The sequence below is a fragment of the Sciurus vulgaris genome (genome assembly GCF_902686455.1).
Source record: "Sciurus vulgaris genome assembly, chromosome: 12".
In the NCBI taxonomy this organism is placed as follows: Eukaryota; Metazoa; Chordata; class Mammalia; order Rodentia; family Sciuridae; genus Sciurus; species Sciurus vulgaris.
The window spans coordinates 41,347,422-41,374,247 of NC_136473.1; the positions used below are offsets into that span (position 1 = coordinate 41,347,422).

General features: G+C 33.0%; 1 protein-coding gene across 6 annotated transcripts in view; it reads left to right on the forward strand.

The window, feature by feature from the left end:
* EPC1 (enhancer of polycomb homolog 1) overlaps positions 1-26,826 on the forward strand; it is an 83,802-nt gene that overhangs the window by 39,816 nt on the left and 17,160 nt on the right. For 4 of the 6 annotated variants that reach the window (XM_079105866.1, XM_079105867.1, XM_079105862.1 and 1 more), the window contains exons 2-5: positions 17,800-17,959; positions 24,870-25,015; positions 25,429-25,635; positions 25,981-26,129. In XM_079105866.1, the coding sequence (XP_078961992.1) occupies positions 17,800-17,959; positions 24,870-25,015; positions 25,429-25,635; positions 25,981-26,129 (662 nt within the window). Of the gene's footprint in view, positions 1-6,008; positions 6,929-17,799; positions 17,960-24,869; positions 25,016-25,428; positions 25,636-25,980; positions 26,130-26,826 lie in introns of those variants that run through there. The other 2 variants (XM_079105864.1, XM_079105863.1) reach the window with 2 other exon arrangements.

A 26,826-nucleotide genomic window follows, 5' to 3' on the forward strand; every position in this document is an offset into this window, starting at 1 on the left:
TGAGGCGATTTTTTTTTTTTTCCTAAACTGTTGTAAAGATCAGAAATATTTATTTTCACTTTGAATACTTTGTATGTTACCAGAGTCTAATAAAACTGTGTAAGCCAACTACTAATAATTAGTGCCTGAAAAGTAATCTTTTTTTTAACCATTTAAAGTAAATATAAGTAAAATAAATTAGGTAAAATAAAAATCAGTTATATTACTCTTAATTTGTTTTCTACATTAACATTCTTTTTCTCTTATTTGAAAGTTTTGAAAATGAAGATTTTGGTTGCAGTTACCTTATTTATTATCTGCCTTGAGGTTTCTTTTTCATCTACCGTAGTGGCATCTTGGTGTACTATACATAAAAATTCTGTATGAATTTTTCTTTTTCTGAATTTTTTCTTTGAAATGCAGTTCCACTAAAGTGTAGGGTTTGTTTCTTTGTTTTTCTGTATACCAGGGAATTTTATAGAATCAACTCCCTAAATATATATAGTCCTTGATTCATTTGTCTTGGACTTTTCTATACACTAATACTAATTTAAAATATCCATGAAGTTTTTTTGTTTTGTTTTATTTTTTTGATACTAGGAATTGAACCCAGGGTGCTTAAACCATTCAGCCACATCTCCAACCCATTTTATTTTGAGACAGGGTCTCACTAAATTGCTGGGATTGGCCTTGAAGTTGCCATTCTCCTTATTCAGCCTCCCAGGTATCTGGGATTACAGGCATGCACCACTAGAACCAGCTATACCCATGGGGTTCTGTTTCATCTTTTGCTTGGAACTTTTATGCTATGATTTTGTACAATAGACATGACTTCAGAAATTCCTTATAATTTTTGTAGTGATGAAATAAACAGTTTTCACTAAGCATCCTGTCTTATCGGTTGGGAAGTAATGGAATGTAATCTAATGTTTATTAAATGAAATGACATAAAGCAAGATGACCACATATGTCTTCTAAAAGGATTGCTGGGGCCAGATGTGGTTGTAGTTCACACTTGTAATCCCAGTGACTGAGGAGAATGAGGCAGGAGGATCACAAATATATATGATTGAAACATTGCTCCCCTATGGGTTAGTTTATTAGTCAGTTTCCTTCAGATCCCAGCTCTAGAGAACTTTCTTAGTTGTCCATTCATTATGAAAACTGGGCAACTTATACTCTTTGTCAAAAAATAAAAAAGGCTGGGGATGTAACTCAGTGGTAGAGCACCCTTGTATTTAATTCCCTGTGCCACAAAAAATAAAAGGATTGCTGGGGCTTTTTAGAGATGTTGTGATATAAATTCTGTTCTTAATGTATTCAGATTTACTCTCTATCCCAGTGAAAAAGAACTAGGATGAAAATATAGATAGGCTGGTAAGAGTTTAAAATAAAAATTTAAAATCCAGTTTAATGGTATTTTAAGTAATTTGCTAAATATTTTCTCATTATTGTCTCCATTGCTACTTCTGTAATTCAAGGTACTATCTTCTCTTGCCTAGATTTAACAGTTTTCTAAATAGTTCTTGCAAGATTACAGTTGCTACCTCCCCAGTATTAACACAACCAGTGGTCCTTTGAAAACAATTCTCATTGTGTCATTCCTGCTAAAACCTTTTCTCTTTGTTTTCAAAGTGGGAAGTTTCCTGGGCTTTCTGTGATCTGTCCTCTACCTCTTTCCCTCCCTGCCTCTTTTTAGTTCCTTCAAAGCCTTCAAGTTCAGGATCAGTTCTTATTTATTTCTGTGATTTAAAAGACTGCTCCCCAGAGTTGATTTAGTAATCTGCCAGGAATCCTTAAGATCCTAGCACAAGATCACTCCTTTAGTTGTCCATTCTCATCTTTCATATGAGTTCATGTTGTAAATTTCCATTTTCATCTAGGTCATTGTTTGATTACAGTCTTTTACTGTAGAACTCTAAGCTCCAAGTATTTCTAGCATTGAAATTTAATGCCTCTATTATCAAATGAATGACTGGATTGGCCTTTTGTCAATTTGTTCATGTCTATCTCAGGGCTATCTTTAGAGATTAAGAGCATTATTCCTATTGTAATTTAGGATTATGTGAACATAATGATTCTGTCATGTGGTTTCTATGTGATTGGACAGCTCTCATAACCACTTAACCCTGCTTTTATACCACATAACCTCACTTTTATCACCTAACAGGGAATTTAAAGGCAATCTATAAACTTGCCTCTGGCTTGAATGTTCAGTGAGTTTAAGGATTTCCTTGCATATACTGAAAAGATCAGACTATAACCATATAATCCCCCAATCTTAGTGACTTTGTGACAGTTGTATTTGTAGTACAGTTCCCCTTTAGGTTGACTTGGGGATTCTGTTCTACGTGGTCTCACTCCTGCCAGGATCCAGGCAGCCTCCATCCTGAACATTGCCATAGTAGAGGAAAGAATCCTTGTAGATCTCCTATTATGTGTCAGCTACTAAAATGCTGGGGTCAGAATTTGGCTAGAGTAACCTAGACCTAATCATAGAGGTACCAAGAGGTACAATCCTAGCATATGGCTGAAGGGTGAAACAGAAATTCTTGGCAAACAATACTAATGACAGATCTGTCTTTCTGGTCAATCTAAAAATTGGCTCACTCTTCCCATAGACAAAATATACTCCTCTTCTCCCCAGTGAATCAAACTCAAAAGTCCCAGTTAATGATAGCATCAAACTTGAAGTCTTTGGATTTCCAGGTGACACACATTATTCTGTTTATTAGATCTGGATGTTTTTCCTTTTGATCTTGAAATCTGTGAATGATTATCTGCAATTCCTCTTCTCTTCTCCCCTAGTATACAGTGGAATAACAGGGCTAGGATAACTACAATAAATACTTTCATCTGGATAAAAGAAGATTGAGAGATCCACTAATTCATAACAATTCAAAAGGTAACCAGGCTGTCATTACAATGACCCCCCAACCCTGGCTGTGGGGGATATTCTTGTTTAGATACTAAGTCTGCCCTCCTGAAGAGGCTACCCAGTTCACTGTGTGTGTTTGGCACTATTGGTGTTAATATCTAGATCTGCCTTTTCCATCATCTTTCTTAGTTGAATCTGAAGTAGGCTTTGGAAAATGTGCCTTTTGGGAAACTAAAACACTTTATAACCTGCTTCTTGCCTATAAAAAGTTGGAGACCTAAACATACTATCTAAATCAATCAAGATTTTGACATTTGGTTCGTTTGTTGGCAGCACAACTCTGTAGGCTTTTAACGTGCTAACCATTGAGCTCGGTGTGCTAGTATTCTTTGCCATATGTCTGTCTTCTAAATGCTGCTACCATGAGCCTATTGGACTTTTGCTGGAGGAGCTACACCCACCCTTCATGTCTGTCTTTCTGTCACTATCTCTGGCTCTGTCTATCCTCCCTTTCTTGTAATATCAAACTCAGAACACAAATTCATCATTTTAATGTCCAGTGTTACTGTTTTTTTAAACCTCCTTCCCTAGGGCTACAGATTTTTAAAGTACATTATCTACTTTTCAAGTTATCATAACTGACTTTCACCAAATAATTTGGACTGCATGATGTGATTTGCCATCCTATCTTCTGAAAAGGTTCCTTGCTTCCTGGTCTTCAAACCAATGGCTTATATTTTAGTTATTGTTTTTTATTTTGTTTTCTTGTTATGAAACTTCTGAGTACTAATTTTTATCTATTAGCTGTGGTCAGATTATGCTGTATTAAAAAATAACCTCAGAGTCTTCAGTGGTATATTTATATCAAAGTTTATCTCTTGTTCATGTCACATTTGAGGTCATCATCATGGATCAGCTGGGAAACCAGGCCAGTGCCACAGTTTACTTCTCCAAACTGGTGACTCAAAAGAATGCTTTGAAAGATTTCACATCTTTCACTAGCAATTGAATGCTATGGTCCACATGTAATATGGGTCCCTTTGATATAATACATTGACCAGAATTAGTCTTATAGCTTCACCCAACCACAGGAGAGACAGAAGGTAGAATTGTTCCAGAAATATTTGAATAGCACTTTCGGTATTCCTCTCTGTGTTTTGGTTTAGGAAAGATGAGATGTAGATTTTATGCTACAGTTCCTTGCATTATCGGCAGTGTACTAACTGTCCTCTTGAGAACTTTTGTGAAAAGATTAAAAGTGTCTTTTTTTTTTTTTGGTATTGCAGAATGAACACAGGGTGCTTTACCCACTGAGTTACATCCCCAGCAATATTCATTATTTATTATTTTGAGACAGGGTCTCTAAATTGCTGAGGCTGGCCTCAAACTTGTGATCCTCCTACCTCAGTCTCCCAAGTCACAAGGAATTAATTAGGTATCTACCACTGTACCCAACTCTCAGTGGGCCATGTTTTATCTGTTTGTTTTTAATCTATTCTGACTTATATCAAAAAGTTTTGTATTCTGACCATGATTTGATTAGATTTCAATATAAAGATCAATAACCATTCACTTACTAGGAGGCATGCTGGGTTGATAACTAACAGACTGAAATAAACTCCTAATTAAGTGCCGGTGTTGTAACACCAGTCCTCTGCCACCATTTATTATTGGAAAATTAATTTGCCCTTAAGAGCTAAAATAAAAATTGGTACTACCTGCCATAGGTTGCTTCTTGAGACAAAATGACATGTGATTACTTTTTTCTTGTTTAGACATGTAGATTTATTCTGACCAAATTTCAGGCAGCTCCTAAGATGATCCAGACTTGGTATGGTTTACTTAATATTTTTGTGAGAAACTAGTCTTACATATTATCTGGAATCTTTATTTACTTAAGGTAGTTTATCTCTTTTTTGCTAGAAGGACTTTTTGTGGTGTCTCTGTTAAGGACCTTCGCAGGGGCTGGGGAGATAGCTCAGTTGGTAGAGTGCCTGGGTTCGATCCCCAGCACCACCAAAAAAAAAAAAAAGAGAGAGAGACCTTTGCAAGAAGAAAAAATGTAATTGCAATCCTATAGTTTTAAATAACCAACTAAAGAGATAATGATTTAAACATATTAGGAGTAACTACTATAGGTATGTTGTTCAGGTTTTGCAAGCATTCACTTCTTCCATTCCAGATTGAAGTATTATGAATTTTGTCCTGTTTTCATGAGAAAGAGGTTATGGGATTTATTTCAGAAGCAAAGTTCCTAAATGTTTTTACAAGTTATCTCATATCCATTTGGGATAAGGTAGATGGTATAACAACAGTGACATGAATTGCTGCCATTAACTTCAATTTGATCAGGAAAGATTCAAGGACAAGACTTCCTTATGGCTTTTATGCACTTTTTTCCCGTTTTATGTTTTAAAGTGGGTAGAGAGAGCTCATTCTCTTGTAAAAGCTAATCTGACTGACTGTAGTCTCTCTATAATCTGGATTTGATCTGTCATGTAAAATTGTTACATTCTACAGTAGGATTTGATAATTTTTAGAGGTTAACAGTTATTTTGATCAGTGATGGTCTGCTAATAAAAATTAAAGCTAAAGTTTAAAATACTTTTGTTTTTAAGATTAGTAGGATAAAAGATAGCTTTAAGGAAACAGCGTAAATTTGGAATTAGTTTTTATTCTTAGAATCAATAAATTTTCTGTTAATACTTTAGGTCGTTATTTTTTATACTATGCCTGTTGGAATAATAAATACACCAAGGCTTTATGGATATAACGTCTAATCCCTGAGCAACCTTGTAAAGTAGGTGATATTTTCTGACATTAAATTGATTTTAATATTTGAAGAACAAATCTATTGTGCTGAGCTTTATGTATATTTATTATCTCATTCTGTCCTTATGACAATTAACTGATCTTAACTAGAAAGAAAACTGAATTTTAGAGGAATCAATACACAATTAATAAATGGCAGAATTGGGATTCCAATCCAAGTTTCTGATCAGTGTGTGCTGTTAAATAGGATACTTTTTATATGCCTTTCTATTTGATAGGAGTTTTCAAATATAGTCTCAGAAACTTATTTCCATGCACAATGTTTATATTTTTAAAAAGTTTATGGTACTAAATGTTAAGCAAATTAGAATAATTTGAAATTATGTGTTTTCATCTACTGTGTCAATTAGTATAAGAGGATGAGTTTGAGCAAATGAGGAAAACATAATTGAACAGCAAAGTTTTTGAGACAGTCAGAGCCCCTTTTATAACTACTACAGGAAAATATTACCTCTGTTAAAACTATCAGAAATGACACAGGATTTCTTGGTTTTGTTGAAACCAAGAGACTTTGTGAAAGTTTAAAAAATCATGTAAGATTATTTTTCAGTTTTATTCTGAAGTTACCAAGTATTCTGTATGAACTATTACTTTTCTATATTACAATATTCTGCTTAACCTGCACAAATCTTAGCATTCATATAAACCTTAACGACTTGATTTTAGATGGAAAAACAAAGTATGTAATAAAATAATTGTAACAACAGCTAAATCATGCTTGTAACATTGATTTGACAATCAAAAAATCTGTTTTTTGTTGTTTTGATAGAAGAACCAGGGCAAGGTCAAATTTAATCTAATTTGACACTGTGTTTCAACTTAATTAGTTCATCATATAAATCGTTATATACCTGGACTGGTTTTCTTATGACTTGGTTTTTCTCAGTGTTGCCCTTCATATCCAGGATGCCTGGACATTACCAGCAGTTAAGTCTTATGAGTTCTAATCAAGTAGAAGTACTTCAAAGAGAACACTGTACATGAGTTAGCAAATCTGCTCCTTATTCCTTGAGTTGACTGATTGTAGCTTCCCCATGGTCCTTGTACCATGATACTGTTGATCACCTCTTCAGCTGTTTAAATTCCTTTTTGCTTCTCTCTTAGTATTCTGTACCAACCACAACTCAGCCCTAGATGGGAAAAGCAAAAGAAGACAAGAAGGAGGAATTAAGCCACAGTAGAAAGACCATGGGGTTCTGGAGTCAGACCTCAATCCAAATCCTACTTCTACCACCTCGGGCAAGTGACTTAATCTTACTGAGCTCCACTTTCCCTATAATATGGGGATAGTACTAAACAATAAATAAATATTCAGAGTGAAGATTAAATGATAAAATTTTTAATTAATAAATTATATTTCTCTTCTGTCATTTTCACTATATAAGTAAGAATCAGATAGTGAATATTTTAGGCCTTACAATCTCTGTCAGAACTACTCAACTTCAGCTCTCTCTGGTATAGGGCAAAACAGTTGTAGAAGTAATGTAAATGATTGACCATAGCTGTGTTCCTGTAAAATTATTTACAAAAAACAGGTGGTAGGCTAGATTTGACCCCCAGGCTATAGTTTTGCCAACCTCTAATTTATATCATTGTCCATAAAAATTATTTGCCGTGTTAGAGAGTTCAGTCAAAACAGAGCTCCCTTTTGAAAAAATAGTGTAAAATATCTCATTACGAGTTTAACAGTGTAAGGAGGCACAAGGTTGTGTTTCCCAAAATTTGATAGTCTATGTAGAAGAGTGTGCTTACCATACTTTTTACTACTCTAAATTAAACACTGGGTCCCATGAGACATTTAAAAACATCACACTAACAGTAATCAAGAAAAATGTTGTGTGTGTGTGTGCGCTCATGCTAAGTATTGATCCTGGAGGCTCTTCACCACCTAGCTACATCCCCAGACCTTTTCTTTTTATTTGGAGACAGGGTCTCACTAAGTTCCCAAGACTGGCCTTGAACTCATAATTCCTCCTGCCTCAGTCTAGTGAATTTTAGCATAATGTAAAATATATGAGGATTGTTCTATAAAGAAATTGTACAGCGTTGTTTATCCCTCTGTTTGTGCATTTGCCAAGATTATTTAAGCATAGAAATTCTCACATAACCTAATGTCTCTGAAACTTACTTTTCAAAAGATGATGTTCTGAAACCATCTAGTTGAGATAGGGAAAATAAGGGTGAGAAATATTCACTGATGTGATGGTTATGTAGTTATTTGGCGACAATTCTGGAAGAAGTACTTGTATCTCTTACCTCTGGAATCTAATTTTTTTTTCTTTTTGCTTTTATCTCGTGGAAAAAAATATTTCAGAATAATTTCAATTACAGAAAAATTTTAAGAAAAGGAGTAGTACATAGAGCACTATATACCCTTTACCCAGATAAAACTATTCTTAACTCTTTGCTCCATTTGCTTTATTGCTTTCTTTCTCTTCCTCCTTCCTTCCTGCCTCCTCCACCCCAATTTGGTACCTTCTCTCACATATACTCATTCTCATTCTCTCTCTCTCTTTCTCCCTCCCTTTCTCTCTCTCACACACATGCTGTTTTTTTCTCAAATCATTTGAGAGTACATAACCTAAAGGGTGACCATCTGTATCATCACATCGTGGCCCTTTACCTCAAAATATTTACTTCAGGGGATGTTTAATCTTTTTATGATGTGTATTGAATAATACATTTTGTTTTTGTTTTTTTCATAGACTGATCTTATGTTAGCCTTGTCTGATATTTTCTCAATAAAATTGAAGTTTTGCATTCTAGATAGAATATTACATAGGGAATCTGTCATATCTTCATGGCATCAAATATGGAGGCTAACACATGTATCTGTGCCTTTTTGGTAATGTTAATTTTGATCTCTTCGACAAAGTATTGTTCAGTTTTTCCAATATAATTAATGTTTTTCCCCTTACAACAGATAATGACCAGTCTATGTGTATTTGAGAGTTAAAATAGGAAAATTGTTAAGAGCTCTGGAGTCATACTTAGGTTTGGATCCAGCTAACCGCAAGAACCTAGGCAAGTTTACTAATCTGTGAAATGGGAGGTGATAGTTGCTGTATTTTAAGTTGTTATGAGCTTTAAATGAAATAAGGTATGTGATACTCAGATCTGACATGTAATAAATGGTCAGCTGCTATTATTTTAGTTCTGGGAATATAATAAAGCCTATGGGTTCACAAACCAAAGCTGACAGAGACTTCACAAAATAATTTCCCCAAAGTTGATTAATACTTTACCCATGGTGATTGCCTTTGCTTAAAAACAACAACAACAACAACAAAAATATATTATTATTAAACTTGGTCTTTCTTTTATTTTCCTTTTTACCTGCCATGCCTTGCCCTTTCTGATTTATGTGAGGCATGTAGTTTGGGAGCATGAAATCACCATCATCAGGGAATTCTTTTCTGGATTCTGACTTGGCGTAGTTTTTTAATTCATAAAGATTTCAATTGAATACAAAGATAGATATTTTTAAAATCACCTCTGCTTCTCTGTTACCATTGTGGTAGTACTCCATAATAGCTGTTGAAGATCTTTTAAAAGAAGGGTAGGTACTCTAGTCAAATTATAAAGAATAGAGAAGGGTGTAGATGGAATTAAATAGGGACTGTATGGGGGGAATTTTGAAGTTTATGGTAAAAAGTGGTAGTGTATTCTAGAAGAATGAGCTGGAGATAGATGATAAAAGGCACCTGTTTGTCGTGCCAAGAAACTCAAATTTCACCAGGAAAACAGTAGAGAGCCAAGGATTAAGCATGAGTGATGTGTTCAGACTGTTTTAGAAAGACCACTGGTAGCTATAGAGGGAGGCCTATTTGGGGTGCCTAGAAGTCAGTCACATGAAGATTACAACAACAGCAAAACAGCTTTTTGAGCCTTTTTAAAGTTAATTTTTAAATTTAATTTTTGGGGAAACATTTCAGTTGGATTGTAACATTTCAAAAAAAAAAAAAAAGTATAATTTTACCCATTTTTTTCTTGACATTGCCAAATATCAAAGGAGGAGGTAGGTGCTTACTTAGTAAGCACAGCACAAACAACCCAAGACTAGAGGGATGTTAGGACTACAAATAAGGGACTTGAGAAGGCAAGAATCAAAATTAAACTTAATTTTACTTAGGGCTGCCTTGAAATGTATTACTTAGCAACTTCTTCTTTTTTTTTTTTTTTTTTTTTTTTTTCTTTTTTGGTACCAAGGATTGAATCCAGGGGAACTTAACAACTGAGCCACATCCCCATCCTTTTGTATTTCATTTAGGGACGGAGTCTCACTGAGTTGCTTAGGGCCTCAACCTTCCCAGCCACTGGGATTACAGGCATGCACTATACTACACCCAGCATAACTTCTAAGTCCTGATTATTTTGCGAAGAAAGTAGCAAATTGGAAAGTATGTCACTAAAATGAAATTTTAAAACTGAACTATTGTAGGTCTGGGTTGTAGGTCAGTGGTAGAGCGCTTTGCTTCACACATGAGGCACTGTGTTCAATCCTCAGTACCATATAAAAATAAATATATAAAATAAAGGTATCCATCCACAACTTAAAATTTTAAAAAAAAATTTAAACTGCATTGTTTTATCTATACTTTAGCAAAGGTCTTCCTTTATTATTTCATTTTCTAAAACTAAAAATAATTTCAGAATATGGACTTTTAAGTGGGAGGATGGATAGAGAGCAATAGTCTTAGGGTCTTTTATCCTTCATTTCTTGGGGAAAATAATATTAAATTGCTTTTTGTTGCCAAATGTTCTATTTAGCTATTTTAACTATTTACCCTGAGTATTTTCAGTGTAAAAGTAAAGTATTTCTATTTTTTTTTTTTTTTTTTGCTTTTATGAAATTTTATCTTAGTTTTTTATGAAGTCTGTTTCAAACCACAATAGTTTCTGGACCTTAAGTAAGTGATGCAATTCATTGGTTCATTTATTCAACAAATATTTATTGGATACTTGTATGTATTAGGCATGATTCTATACCTGGGGTAAAGTAAATAAAAAAATCAAGCTTCTGACTTCATGAATCTTATATTGTGATGAAAGGAGAGTGATTTAAAAAAAAAAAAAAAAAACAAGTTCTCTTTAAGGAGGTGATAGGTCCTACAGAGGAAAATAAAGCAGGATAGGGGAGCAGGGTGTTCTGGGATTGAGAGGGGGAGAGATTCTTTTTTTTTTTTTTTTTTAAGACTTTTTATTATAAAAAGTTTCAGTTCATTAAAGTTTCAGGAATTTTACAGTGACCCACCCACACATAGTACTCCACTGTAGATTCTACCATTATTAATCTTTTATTATGCTTGTTCCATCACCCATCTGTCCATCTCTCCACCCATCAGTTTATCTTATTTTTAAAATGTATTTCAAAGTAAATTGCAAACATTAGTTCATGTTTCCCTAAGTACTACAATATTCATATTATCAACAAGAGTTGTTTACTGATTTCACACCTTTTGAGATCATATTGCCTTGCAATGAAATTCACAAATAGTGTATGTTAGCTGAATTTTAGCAAAATCATATATTTGTGTAACCCAACTTCCCATCAAGGTAAAAAACAGTATCATCATTCCAGAAAACTTCCTCATTCCACTTTTTAGTTAGTTCCATCTCTACTCCCCAGAGGGATTTATTATGAACTGTTTTCCACCATAGATTAATTTCCCTATTTTAGAACATCACATAAGTGGACTTCAGTATGTATTCTTTAAAGATTATTTGCTGCATGTGTAAGTATTTTGTTCCTTTTTTGATGTTTAACTTTTTAAAATTTGTTCATATTAGTTACACATGACAGTAGAATGTGTTTATGCACCTTGACATATCATACATAAGGAGTATAATTTCTCATTCTGGTTGTACATGATGTAGAATCACACCAGTTGTGTAGTCATATTTGTATATAGGGTAATAATGTATTTCTTTCTATTCTCCTTCCTACTCCAATATCCCCTCCCCTCCCTTAACTCCCCTCTACCTAAAGTAACTCTCCTTCTCTAGACCTGCTCCCCCTTATTGTGAATTAGCATCTGCATATCAGAAAACTTTTGGCCCAGGTGTTTTGGGATTGACTTATTTCACTTAGCATGATATTCTCCACATTCATCCACTTATCAGCAGATGCCAAAATTTCATTGAGTTTTTCATTTTCATTGTTGAGGACTGACTAGTCTACAGTTTATTCATCCATTCCATTGATGGACATTTGAGTTTGTTCAGTTTGAGGCTATTGTGAATAAAACGTTATACATTCTTACCCAGGTCTTTTTGTGAGCTTGTGTTTTCATTTCTGTTGGGTAAATATTTAGGAGTAAAATTGCTGGGACATGTGAATTGTATATGTTTGGTTTTGTAAAATCTGCTTTGTCTTTTTCTCACTGACAGTGTGTGTGTTCTAGTTCCAAATCTTCACTGTCATTTGATATTGTTTTGACCATTCTGGTGAGTGTATAGTGGGAGAATTTGTAAGGAATAATCTGTCTAGTCATCTAGGACTTGTGATCAAAAAGTTTAAGGAAAAAACTATCAAGGGAATGTAAATCATACTGGACCTTGTAAGCAATTTTAAGGACTTTGGCATTTATTCTGAGTGACATGGAAAATAATTGGAAGATTTTGAGTAAAGGAATGACATGATCTGACTTATATATTAACAGAATTAATCTAACTGAAGGAAGGGACTGATTACGAGGCTATTGTAGTGAGCCAGGCAATAGTTGGATATATGGATGAAGAACAGCTAGGGAGCACTTGCCAAAGCAATGTTCCTTTCCCAATTAGAGTTAATGTTTCAGTTCTTGGAAATACCATTTGAAAACAACTCAGAAGGAAGGAATATAATTTAGCTCAGGCCTTTTCATTGTTGGCAGTGGAGTCTAGCTCAATATGTATAAACAATCGAATTTAAACCTCTTAAATCTTAAGTAGCTTTTTTTATGGAATTAGTCATCACTTATTTGTGCATATGGATTACGCTATTACTGCTTTTAATGAGCTGTTTTTAATTCAGTGACTAAAAAAGGTCTAAATGTCTAATTGTCATTATGGCTATGTTAAAGTCATTATTTGCTTTAAAAAATTTAACAAATTAGTATAATTTAATTGTTGTTTTGGAAACTGCAAAATATAACCTTGAATAGCTCGTTTTAGTTTTGTAATATATATTAGAATTTAATTTAGAACAAGAAATGACTTTTTCACTTTTTTCATGTGTTTGGTTGGTCCTTCTTTCTTTAGGGATGTTTTTTATCAAGCACGGGCAATAAGCCAAAATATTATACTAGATGCTGAGTAGATTACAAAGATATTCTTATTTGGTCCTCAAAGATTTATATTAAGAGAATAAATCTTTTGAAGGAAAAGATAGAACAGTAAGTTTAACATAATTTCTAATTTTAAAGAGCTCACATTTTAGAAATCAGTATGTAAACAATTGTCACAGTGTTCTAAGTGTAAAATACATTATAATAGTAGAACAAATGAGGAAGAAATCCTACCTCAGAAATATATAGTTTTAAGATTAACTTGGAAGAAGAGTGGGAATTTCCCATGGTGGGTGAGAACAAGAATGGCGTTTCCTGATTTCTCAATATTAGTGATATGCCCCTTTAGAACCAGTTAATAACTCTTTTGCAGTAACTACTCATGCCTTTAACCATAAAAAGACACCTGAAAAGGCAGTATTTTTCATGGGGTAAGCAAAAATAACAGAGGGGAATGAAAGAAAAAAGAAGAAAGAAAAAGATGTAAGAAAAAATACATTTATTATGCACATAATAAAAATACATGGCAGGTGACTTACGGGGCTTGGGTTCAGATGAGGATTCTAAAATGCCTACTTGGTTCTTTGTCTCCAAAGCCTAAACTGCCATTGCATTAGGCAGACTGAAGGAATGAAAGTGAATGTGTTTGGTCAGTGCCATAGTAGCAAGGTTCATGAAGACGTGACATTGTGCCTCTGAACTTTCTCAAGATTGTTGTTCAGTCATTTCTGATGTGCTTTTTTATTGTTTTGTAAACTATAGGCTTTTAAAATAATTTGTTCCATCATAAATTGTTTCTCTAATTTCATTTTTAAAGATTGTGTGTTAAAGGATTCCTTAAATGATTTTATTTGCTTTGTTCTGTAAAATCAGGCTGGTTTGAGAGACTATACATAGTTGTTTTATGAAAAACTGAAGTTGATCATTGTATTTTGATAATTAACTCTGAAAGAACAAGTGAATGTACTTACTGAAAGTATTTTATAGTATGAAGAAACTAACCCCAAGGTATCATAAGCTAATAAGTGTTCTTCTAACAGCTCTTCCATTTTCTTAAAACAATTTTTTACCTAATTTTTATTCCCACAGATATTAGCCTACATGTCATTTTCTGCACTAGTGAAAGAGATACCAGCCCCAAGTCTTCTCCTATTAGTATTTCTTATAATGTGTTGCTCTTTTCCTTCATAGCACTCTAATTTTACACTTTACCTCCCTACTGGAGTATAAACACATAAGGCATATTTGTTTTACTTACTGTGTGTCCTGAGGCACTAAGTTAGCACACTCAATAGACATATACTGTTAATTAATGAACAAACTTAAACCCAGATGTTCTGCTTTGTATCTCTAGCTTTTTTTCTATACAAGCACTTCTTAAATGTATTATATAAGTTCTGTATGAACTATTAATGGATAAATCTTTTTAGAAAAATGGTTCTGTGGTCGTAGATTTGCAATTGTAGCCTCCCTTACATAAACATATTAAAAGCATTCAGAAGTCCTAAAGTTTAAAAAAAAGGAGGAGGGGGCTTACAGTTTTTTTTTTTTTTTTTAAGACTATCAAAACCTTTATCAGACTACCTTTTGATAATTCGAAATGAGTATCCCAGGGAGCACAGTTTGGGAGTGCTAGCCTATGCAGAACAGAGAATAGATTGCTTTAAAAATTTCACTCATAGGTGGTGTCTTCAAGGATCTTCTGAACTCTTTATGTAATTATACTTTAGAGTTGTAATCCTAGATATTTAGTAAAGGCTTTCAGTAAATACTGAATTGAGTATTGAGTTGATTTGTTACTTGGCTTTATAATCTATATCTTCCTGCAAAAACAATCCCATTTTCACTTAAAATTGAATGCTATTTCATGGAAATAAACATGTATATATTTGGGGTTTTGAAATATTTTATCTGGAAAACTATAAGTATAATGAATGTAAAGTATACCTTTTAGAAAATACCAGTATTTAGGAAATCATTTAGTGAAATAAATTCATATTTTTGTGTATAAAAAAGTATTGCAAGTATCTTTTAGAAAATATGAGAAATATGAAAGTAAGTTTCAAAATTGTGCCACCCAGAGGTAACTGTTAAGCTTTTGGTGTATATACTTTGAAATTTTATGTGTATGTATGCATGTATATTTATGTGGGTATACATACATCTGTGTATACATACATATTCATTTAAGCACCATGCTCTTTTCCAGCACCATTTCAGGGTAGTGTTGTTATAGCAGAGAAAAATGGACAAAAACCTCTGCTTTCATGATGCTTTAGATTGGAGGTAAGGGAACAGGTAGGTGATGACAGTAAACAAACCAACTGTACAGCATATTAGAAGATTAAGAGCAGTGAAAACGTAAAGCAAGGAAGGGATTAATAGTAAAAAGGATTAGTTCAAACAGAGAAACAAGTTGTACCCCTTTTGTTTACAATAAAAAAAATAAAAAAGAGGATTAGTTTGTGCATGTGTGTACTTTCAGACTTTTTCCCTACATATATGTATGTTCAATTGTGTCTTTAAAATATTTAGATGTTCTTAGCATACAATTTTCAGATTAGTCCATTTTACTTAAGGAATTATCAATGTCATTAAATATTGTTCTTTGTGTGTATGTGTGTGAGGAAATCCTTGACATGACCCCTAAGAGTGCATAATCTGGCACATAACCCCCATGTGGATACATTTGTCATTCTCCCACCTCACCATCCTCCAGCCACACGGACAGTCTCTATTTGGTCTCCTCGCTTTCTCATTTATTTTGTTAGTACTTTTAGAGGAAGTAAATATGAATTGTATATAGAGTAATAGTTATCTCAATTGTTGAGGATTTTTTAAAACAGAATGACTTAACCAATTTCCTGTGTATTATATATATATATATATATATATATATATATATATATAGAACCCTCTTCTTTTCTCATTATAAATTTTTTAAATTTATAGAAAAGTTAATAGTACAATGACCATCTCCTTACCTTCAACCCAGATTCTGCAGTGGTTAATATTTTGTAGTTCTTTCTTATTTGATGAATATTGCATTTTTTATTGAACTGTTAGTATGTTTCATACATTATGACACCTTTCCCCCTATATACCATATATAAAGGGGAGGTTATTTTCTTGACTGTTAAAAATATGAGGAAGTTACTTGTGTGAGATGTATGATACAACATAAAACCACAAATAAGATTTTTAAAGCATTGACTATTCACTGTAATATTGATAAACAAAAGTTTTATTTTACAGTTATAAAAATGGATGTAAACATAAGTAAGCATAAATGATAGCATATAGAAAACTTTGGTTTCACTAATATGGGAAATGTATCCATTGGCTACCAGGTATTGGGTACTTACTATGTCTTAGGCCTTTTTTATTAACCACACCTCTTGTGGTAGGCATGTAATATACATTTATAGATAATAAAAGTGTTTCTGGGAAAGAATAATTTTTCACAAGTCCCGAGTCATAGAATTAGTAGACTGTGGAGCCATTGTTCAAATCCAGGGTATTCTTTATGGAAACCATGGTTTTTTTGGGTGGGTGTACCAGGGAATGAACTCAGGGGCACTTGAACCCTGAGCTACATCCTCAGCCCTGTTTTGTATTTTGTTTAGAAACAGGATCTCACTGAGTTGCTTAGCGCCTCACTTTTGCTGAAACTGGCTTTGAACTCTCATTCCTCCTATCTCAGCCCCCCGAGCTGCTGGGATTACAGGCATTCACTACCAAACCCCACAGAAGCTATGTTCTTAACCACATAAAAATAAAAACACTATACTATATTCTTTTTAGTAGGATTATACATACATTTATGCACATTCATATACACATAAAGTATTTAAAAGAATATATGTATTCTTAACTGGGGCTGCATAGGAAGACTGGAACTTTTTGTACTGTTGGAATGTTTTTCATTAGTGATATATATATATATATATATGCACACATGTACATATAATTGCTTAATAAAGATATATGCCAAAATTCAGTGTTGATAGAACTGGGTGGAAACGATGTTTTTATGGCAGCTGATAGTATCAAACTGGTAAAATCTTTCTGGGTGATAACAACCAAAATTTAAGCATCTATTTACATTTTACTCACATTTATCTCCAACCAACTCTATAAAGTAGATTATATTTATCTCTTACTCTAAAGGAAACAATTTTAGAAGACTGAAGTTTCTTGCCAGGAGTCAGTTTGTTTCAGTGTTGGAGTTAGATTCTAATCCAGACGCCTGAGCCAAGGGCACACACTTTTAGCACCTGGACTTACTCTGTTGCTATCCAGAAAAGGCTCTGAAAGTTGATAAGAGAGACAAATGACCAGGATTTTAGTCTGTCAGTTTCATAAACTAAAAATGGAAAAGATAATAATTTCCAACTCTTTTTGAAAAGATTCTATTAGTTGATTTGTTTAAAAGAAAATTCTAGATTTACAAAGTACTATATGAACAGATTTGAGTCAATAAAATATTTTTTACACACAGCTTGCTTTCTTCACCTAGTAAATTCAGAGATTTTTATCTCCTGTAAAATGCAAGCCTTAACAGTTTTGGTAAACTTTCAAAAAAATATTTGTAACTCCATTTGGTGTAGTACCTTTTAAGTAAAGATGCAAAAAAAATGAGTGAAGTGTTTGTAGCAGAATCTCATTTTACCTAAAATGTTTTTATCACTAATATTTTTAACAGCATGCTTTCAAGATCTCTACTACTAAAGTACCACTATTTTAAAAACAAATGAGCAAAAACCTCTGTATGACTGTACGTTCTATTTGCTGCTCCTTAAATACATACACTTACATATCCCCCCCCCCCCCTTTTTTTAGGAACATCATCTTCAGCGGGCTATTTCAGCACAGCAGGTGTATGGCGAGAAGAGGGATAACATGGTCATACCAGTCCCAGAGGCAGAAAGTAATATTGCTTACTATGAATCTATATATCCTGGGGAATTTAAGATGCCAAAGCAGCTCATTCACATACAGCGTAAGTAGTTACTTTTTAAAATGATTGTTGTTTTTCCGTATTTATCTTATAACTTGACAGATACCTGTTTTATTGACATCAACTTGAGAGTTATTTGAGTGCATTTTCTCCTTTTAAAGTGGTATTTAAGATATCTGACCAAAAATTACAGCATATTTCATCATGGACTTTTAGTTTCATTCCATCGTGGGATCTTAGGCTGCTTTAGACAAGTAGGATAAAGCCTGTGCCTCAGAATGGAAATAGTTTTCTTTCTTATCAGAATTAATAATATTAATAGTCTTAACCCTTAGGTCAGACTCAGCAAATTTTTTCTGTGAAGGGTCAGATAAGGAAATATTTTAGGCTTGGGGGTCATTCATTCTCTGGGATAGCTATTGGTGCCAAAGCAGCTACAGAGAATACATAAACAAATGAACATGTCTGTGTTCCAATAAAACTTTATTCATAAAAATAAGGGGCAGGCCAGAGGAGTCCTATGGGTCATAGTTTGCCAAATCCTGGTCTGTGTTTTCTGCTAGCAGAGTGATATGCTAGTTTTTAAAAATTTAATGTTCTAATTGGGAGTTTGTTTCACTTGATTTTTTTCAGTAGATAGCTACCATATTTGGTGATGATGAACAGCAGAGTTTGTAGCATTAAGATAATATATTAATATGTCTTTATATATTACTATATCTTTATTTTAGGGTTTTTAGTTGTCAATGGAGCTTTATTTTATTTACTTATATGTGGTGCTGAGACTCGAACCCAGTGCCTTACACATGCTAGGCAAGCACTCTACCACTGAGCCACAACCCCATCCCTACTTTAGGGTTTTTGTGGGTTTTTTTTTTTTTTTTTTTTTTGTGTGTGTGTGTGTGTGTGTGTGTGTGTGTGTGTGTTTCCTTATAAAATTTACGTGAGCACATTAAGAACCATTTTTAACTAATTCTTAATTCATTAGTTTTCTGCCTCATTTAACCTTTTCCTATGTGATTCAGATTTTTATCTCCTGGCTTATAAACACTAATTCCACAGTTTCTTAAATATAAAATCCAAAAGTAGACCTACTGTCTATTTTGGCTTTTATTTATTGGCATTCTGATACTTTTTTTAACTTGTGATTTTTTTCATCATTAACTCTTTGGCCTAATAGTATTGATTTCCTTTAGAAAAAGAATTTATCCACTTTACTGAGAGTTTCTTCATAGTAAACCACAGCAATTTGTATTTACATGTGCACTCGTGTTTAATTACATTTAAGACATAGAACAGGATCCCATGGCATGTATTTGTAGTCCCAGATATTCAGGAGGATGAAAAGGGGGATAATTTGAGCCCAGGAGTTCATAGTCAGCTTGGGTAACACAGTGAGACCCTGTCTCAAAACAGTCACAACAACAAAAATGAAAAAAGAGACAACACACTGAATTCTGACCATATAATAAGAGACTGATACAGATTTTCTAAACAAATATGATTGATATCAGGATCTATAATGTTCTCCAGAAAATCATGTCAGTTCAGATTTGAAAGTTACTTAGATCTGGTTCTCCCTATATTTGCTAATTAGAGCCACACCTAATACACTGCCACAAACTGTATTATCTTATAAAATCATGTTTTTACATTAAAGCAAGATTGAATAGGATAAAAAAAATCACATTAGTTGATTTACATTATCATTACTGTCAGAAAAATAATTGAGTGTACTTTTAACAGAGACCTACTTATTGATGATAAATTACCACAGTACACATTTTGCTGGTAACTAGTGAATTAGAAGTGGCCAAAAAAAAAAAAAAATCAAAAGGTACTATATTTAAAAAGGAATTGACTCTGCTAATATGGTAATCTAATAATAATAATAATAGTAATAAAATAGTAATAAAGTGGCAGCAGAAGTGTAGCTTATTTGGGATGAAAAAATTTTAATCAGTACAGATTTAAAGTATCATGTCTTTGGAAAGATGTCATTGTAATATTAATAAAAATAAGTGCAGTTAAATTTGTGTTAGCTGCTGCAGATATGGGAGGTTGCAAAAAACTTACAAGTCCTTTATATTCTTCCTCCAACCTCCTGTGATATTAACCACAGGTACAACTATATTACAATTTCAAACCACAAAACTGACATTGGTACAATCCATACTGTTCATTCAGATTTCACTAGATATTCATATGTCTGTATGTGCAGTTCTGTGCTTTTTTTTTTTTTGTTACGTGTAGCCTTGTATAGTCTCATATAACCACCATCTCAATGAAGATACTCAACTGTGTAATTATCAGAAGACCCATCCCACCAATCCCTAGCAACCACTAATTCATTCTTCATTTTTCATCTATTTGATGTTATGTTGGTTCACAAATGTTATGTAAATGGAATCATGTTGTATATATCCTTTCAGATTGATTTTTTTTTTTTTAACTCAACATGATATCCTTGAGGTTAGGGTTTTTGCTTATTATATCTGTAGTTCATTTCTTATATTGCTGAGTAGTATTCCATGATACATCTATAACCATAGTTTTATTTAACCATTAGCCATTGGGAGACATTGGATACCTTTCAGCTTTAGACCATACTGATAGAGCTGCTGTGAACATTCACATACAAGTTTTTATGTGAATGTAAATTTTTATTTCTCTGAGATCAGTACTCAGAAGTATAGTATATGCTAGATTATTCTAGTTTAGTTTTAACTGTAACATTTTCTCAGATTGAATAACCTTTTTACATTATCACTAGCTATGTATGTATAACCTAGTTTCTCTGTATATTCTTTAGCATTTGGGGTTATTAATTTTTAATGTAGCCATTCTAATAGGTGTACAGTAATATCTCACTGTATTTTTTTATTTGCACTTACCTAAATGGCTAATATAAAACATTATTTTGTATTTTTTTTTTTGTTGTTGCGCGTGTGCGTGGTATGTATTTATTGTCTTTGGTCAAATGGCTATGCATGTCTTTTGCCAAGTTCCCAATGTATTTTCTTCTCTTTTTTTAACTGTTGAAGTTTGAGGGTTTTTTTTAAAATGAATGAGATCCAATTTTTTAAAAATATTTCTCCTACAGATAATGCCTTTGATGTTAAGTTTAAGAGGTCTTTGCTTTGTCCTAAACCCCAAAGATTGTCTCCTATGTTCTGTTCTGGAAATGTTACACTTTCATATTTTACATTTAAATCTGTGCTCCATTATGAGTTAACTTTGATATAAAGTTTAAGGGTTGTTTTCATTTGTTTGTTTTTGTTTTGATTTGTTTGCTTCTGAATCTCTAGTTACTGCAGTACCATTTGTTGAAAAAACTTTCTTTTCTCTGTTGTATTGCTTTTGTTTCTTGGTCAATAATTGAGCATATATTGTGGATCTTATTTCTGAATTCACAATTCTGTTCCACTGATCCCTGTTTTTAATCCCAAGACAGGACCACTGTCTTGATTGTTACAGCTGTGTAGTATTCTTTAACATCAGGGAGAGTGGTTCCTCCTGATTTATTTTTCTTTTTCAAAAAAATCTTTGAACGTTTTGGGTCCTTTTCTTCTCCATATGAATTTTAGATTGTTTGTATGTTTCTGTAGACAGATGTACCAACATCTTAATAAAATTGCCTTAAATATATAGATCAATTTAGGAAGAATTTGACATCTTTACTATATGAGTCAGGTTCTGAAGACAGTTCCAGATATTTAGGTCTTTTGTCCTTCGTTGACAACTTTGTGAATGTGGCCTTACTAAGATTACTTATTCTAGGAAGTGTTTGTAGATTCTTTGCTGTTTTCTATGTAGGAAATCAAATCATAGTCTGCAATTAGAGACCTTTTTTTTTTTTTTCCTTAATTGCATGCCATTAATTTCTTTTCTTGCTTTATTATAATAACATGCACATTTGTACTATGTTAATTATAAGAGTGGCAAGAGAGCTAACATCTTTGCCTTGTTCCTAGTCTTAGGAGGGAAGAATTCAATGTTACATTACTAAATATGATGTTAGCTATAGGTCTTCAGCCTGTTAATATGGTAGGTTACGCTGTTTTTCAAATATTGGACCAGACTTCCATATTTGGAATATATCTCGTACATTTTTTTATACATTGTTAGATAGAATTTTTCGCTAAGATTTAACCAAGAATTTTTGCATCTCAGTTCATGAAAGATATTAGTATCTATCTTGTCTGATTTCAGTATCAGTAATACTAGCATTATAGAAGGAGCTGGGAAGTGTTCTTACTCTTCTGTTTTCTAGAAGAAATTGTATAAAAATTATGTTAATATTTTTAAAAGTGGTATTCATCTTAATATTCTAAAATAAGGAAAAACTATAATGTGAATTATTTTTTTTTGGGGGGGGGGGTGCTGGGGATCGAACCCAGGGCCTTGTGCTTACAAGGCAAGCACTCTACCAACTGAGCTATGAATTTTTACAAAAGTAAAATTGAATATAAGCTGCTTAGGTGATCTAGTAAGTTGCTCTTGAATTCTTTAGGAACTTTACCTAAATGACCAAACTGGTTCATTTCAAGTACCCTAATTTCCAGTTTGCTCCTAAACTAATGTTATACAAGCTTGGAGTTTTTAAATGGAAATTTGTATTCCCTGAAAAGGCTATGATTAAATGTTTGGGAATTTGCATGTTTTATTCCTCTCCCAACACCCAGAGTCATAATGCATATTAGTGCTGTTTTATAGGCTCTTACAACCTGGGATATCCAATTTATTTAATTTTAATCCATCATTTTTCAGATCTCTTTATTACATGTTATATGTTAACATTTCATCAAACATTAGCTTGGAAAATTTTACCTCTATTATTGTCTTTACTAGTAATGTTTGTATCAAAACTGGTATGAGAAATTCCTCCTCAGCCTCAGGGATTATATTCTGTTTCTAATCTTTGTTGTTATTTCTTGAACCCAAATATCCTTTCACTGCTTGTGTCTTGCATTTTCAAAATGTTATTTAGAGTTATGGACATACCTTCCCGATGTACACTTAGTTTGACCCATAAGTGGCACTTGTTACAATTGACATTTATATATACTTCACCTCTATTAGACTCTAATTCCAGTAGTCCCTTCTTATCTGTGGTTTCAGTTGTTCATGATCACCCATGTTCTGAAAATATAGAGTGGGAAATTCCAGAAATAAACAAATCATACATTTTAAATTATAGTCCATTTTTCTTAGGACATAAATCTTCCCTTTTTCTAGCATATCCACACTGTGTATACTACCCCTTCATTACTCATAGTTATATAGGTTATCAAAACAACTGTCACCTGTCACAGCATCTGTGCTTTTTTTTTTTTTTTTTTTTTTTTTTGATAAAAGCCCCAAAGAACAAGAGTAGTGGTACCAGATATGCCAAAGAGAAGATGTAAGTAAAGTGCTTCCTTGAAGTGAAAAGGTGAAAGTTCTCAACTTTAAAAAAAATCACAGGCTGGGGTGGCTGAAATGTATGGTAAGAATGAATCTTCTATCTGTGAAATTATGAAGAAGGAAGAAAAAATTCATACTAGCTTTGTTATGGCACTTCACTCTGCAAAAGTTAGTACCACAGTGCTTGATAAGTGCTTAGTTAAGTTGGAAAAGACATTAAGTATATGGTTTGTATACTGTCCAAGGCTTCAGGCATTCCCTAGGGGCCATCTCCCAATGGATAAGAAGGGACTACATACAGTACTAGGTTTGTACCAAATTTTATTTCCTCTTAAAAATATCTAATCAATTTTTATGTACTATTGTGTTCTTTTCCCTTAGATTTATTTTTTATAACAGATTTTCCTACACATGTGTATCACATCTAATACTGGATGGTTTTGTTTTTGTTTTGCTTTTATGGTACTCAAGATTGAACTCAGGACCTTGTATGTACATGCTAGGCAAGCACTCTACCACCAAGCTACACTCTCAGCATGTTTTCTTTTTTAAAATTATACATGTATCGAAATTTGTCGCCATTAGTATTTTAAAAAGAGTCATTTCTATTATCTAACACTAATTGACTAGGTAGGTCTTATTTTAATTGACAGAACCTAATTAGGTTTTTTATTAGACCATTCATAAAAGCCTGAAGTCATAAAATAGGACATTCTATGAAATACACAAATTTTGACATTGCTGCATCATAAAGCACAGATGACGTTAGAGAGACTAGGTAAAAAGAACCTCATACCATTCTAAGTTTAGACCCTAAGATAGAAGGAATTAACTAAGAGAAAGATAAGAAATGTTTTGATCTCAAGCTATTTAATATTTTTGCTTATATCATTATTACCTAGCTTCATTTGGATAAATAATTGGATGGGGCAAGTGATTCTTGATGACAGATCTATGAAATAAACCTCGTATTTCCATCATCATGACAATGATTCTCAAGTGGAATAAATCTCCTTGTCAGGAATGCTCTCACTGACAGCTGTCACTGTTATTGGTAGTGGTTTGTAACACTTCATCTTTAACTATCAGTCCCTAAACCTTTGGTAAAGTAGTTAAATAATCTATAAGATAGGGCTTAAATATGCTAGGAAAACATCTTAAATAGAGACCTTTTCATTTTATATTAGGGCAAACTGAAATTCCTGCTATGTGGTTTTCATGCTACAAAAATGGCACTTTCTCATGGTTCAACCAGACATATTTAATAATATCTTTATGTTTTTAGTGAAGTACTTCTAGTTTATTTGCTTTTAGAGTGGGTGAAGGGCATCTTATCCACTGTCTTTTATTACTTTTGTCTGTATTTGTAGTAAAGATAAATATGAATAATGTATCGGTAAGCTTAGATTGTTGATGGCTCTGAAGCAAAATCCAAAAATCTCCTTTTCCTTATAATATCCAGGTCTTGCTTTTATCCAGACATCTGTGAGAGGTTTTTGTTGATGAATTCACGCAGTAAATGATTGTTTATGGTTTCTTCTGTCAGCTTTTAGTTTGGATGCTGAACAGCCCGATTATGATTTGGATTCTGAAGATGAAGTATTTGTGAATAAATTAAAAAAGAAAATGGACATCTGCCCATTGCAGTTTGAGGAAATGATTGACCGTCTAGAAAAAGGCAGTGGTCAACAGGTACAATTCCATTTACATATGTGTATATGTACTATTCTGTGTAAATGTCTATATTACATTAAAACTATGTGATACGGAAGGGGGCTAAGAGAGCAGGCCTTAGAGTTAAAAAGCATGAATTCATATCTCATCTCTATTATTAACCTGTATAGTCTCGAGCAATATCTTCCTCTGTGCCTCAGTTCCTCTTCCATTATATAGATGATAAATTTCACTGGATTATTGTGAAAATTAGATAAAATGATGAGTGTGGTTAAAGCACCTAACTCAGTGACTGATGTGTATAAGGTATAATATGTAAGTTTCCTATTGCTTAAAACTGTTTTAGTTTTGATTATTGTCATTTAAATTGAGAAGTAACAGTTTTGAACCCTATATATTATATGAAAATGACACAGTGGTTTTACATTTAGCCAGTCAGTCTGCAGGAAGCCAAACTACTACTAAAAGAAGATGATGAATTAATTAGAGAAGTTTATGAATACTGGATCAAAAAGAGAAAAAACTGTCGAGGGCCATCTCTTATCCCATCAGTAAAACAAGAAAAGCGAGATGGTTCCAGCACAAATGATCCTTATGTGGCTTTTAGAAGACGCACTGAAAAAATGCAGACTCGAAAAGTAAGTGATTTTGTGGATTTTTAAAAATTTTCTATAAAAATTCTTTATAGTAATATCTTTACTTTTTGTTTAAATGTGACTCTTTAAAATTATAATGGAAGATATAATTGAAAATAAGTTGACATTAAGATTTATTATGGAGCTGTTACTGGTATATTTTAATGTTAATCCACTTAAAATTCTTAAACAAAATTGATTTCATGGTGATCCATACTCTCTTCCAAGTCTTTAAATTCCAATTTAAACCTTCAAATGTATACATTCTTAGGAATCAATAAGTTGGCTCACAGCGCTACTAATTAGGAGTGCTTATTGACATTAAACAAGCAACTTTAATATTTGCAGAATCGCAAAAATGATGAAGCCTCTTATGAAAAAATGCTTAAGCTGCGTCGAGATCTAAGTCGGGCTGTTACTATTCTAGAAATGATAAAAAGAAGAGAAAAAAGTAAAAGGGAGCTATTGCACTTAACACTGGAAATTATGGAAAAGAGGTAAAGTATATTTTAGTAGTGTTAGAAAGTGTGGTACCAGTAGCATTTTGTAGATTGAGTTAATTTATTTCCTGAGCAACTTTTCTGTAATTACAGAAAAGTCTACTTTTAATAATAGAAGCTGGTTAAATGTGTGTGTGATAATGTTTGTATAATTTTTCGTGTAGTCCTGTCTTTATTTTCTTTAAAAGTGACCGAGTTCACTAACAGTGAAATATATCAGATATATTCATTTTGAATATATTTTGTTCTTACTTGAGTTGTGTATAGGGCTTTGAGAGAGAGAACATTTACCTGTTTTGTGGTTTTTGTTTTATTCACTTGATAGTAGTACTATTTACATGTATTTGTACATACACACTTTTTAAATAATTGGATTTTATTTGTTTTTATGGTACTGGGGATTGAACCCAGGACCTTGTGCATGCTAGGCAAGTACTCTACCAACTGAGCTATATCCCCAGCCCATTAAATTATTAGTGGTTTGATAAAAAAAGTAAAGAGAAGGAGGGGAACTGGCCCATAAATCTTAATAGTTGAATAACCATTCAGTGAGGTACACAAAAAAATTTCAAGCCTCACCATCCTATTTATGAGTCCCTATCCCCAAAGAAAATCACTGTTAAATTTATTGTGATTTCTTCCGGAAAAATTTTTAGTTTTTTAGTACAGACAATTCCAGTTAGAAATTCCTCAA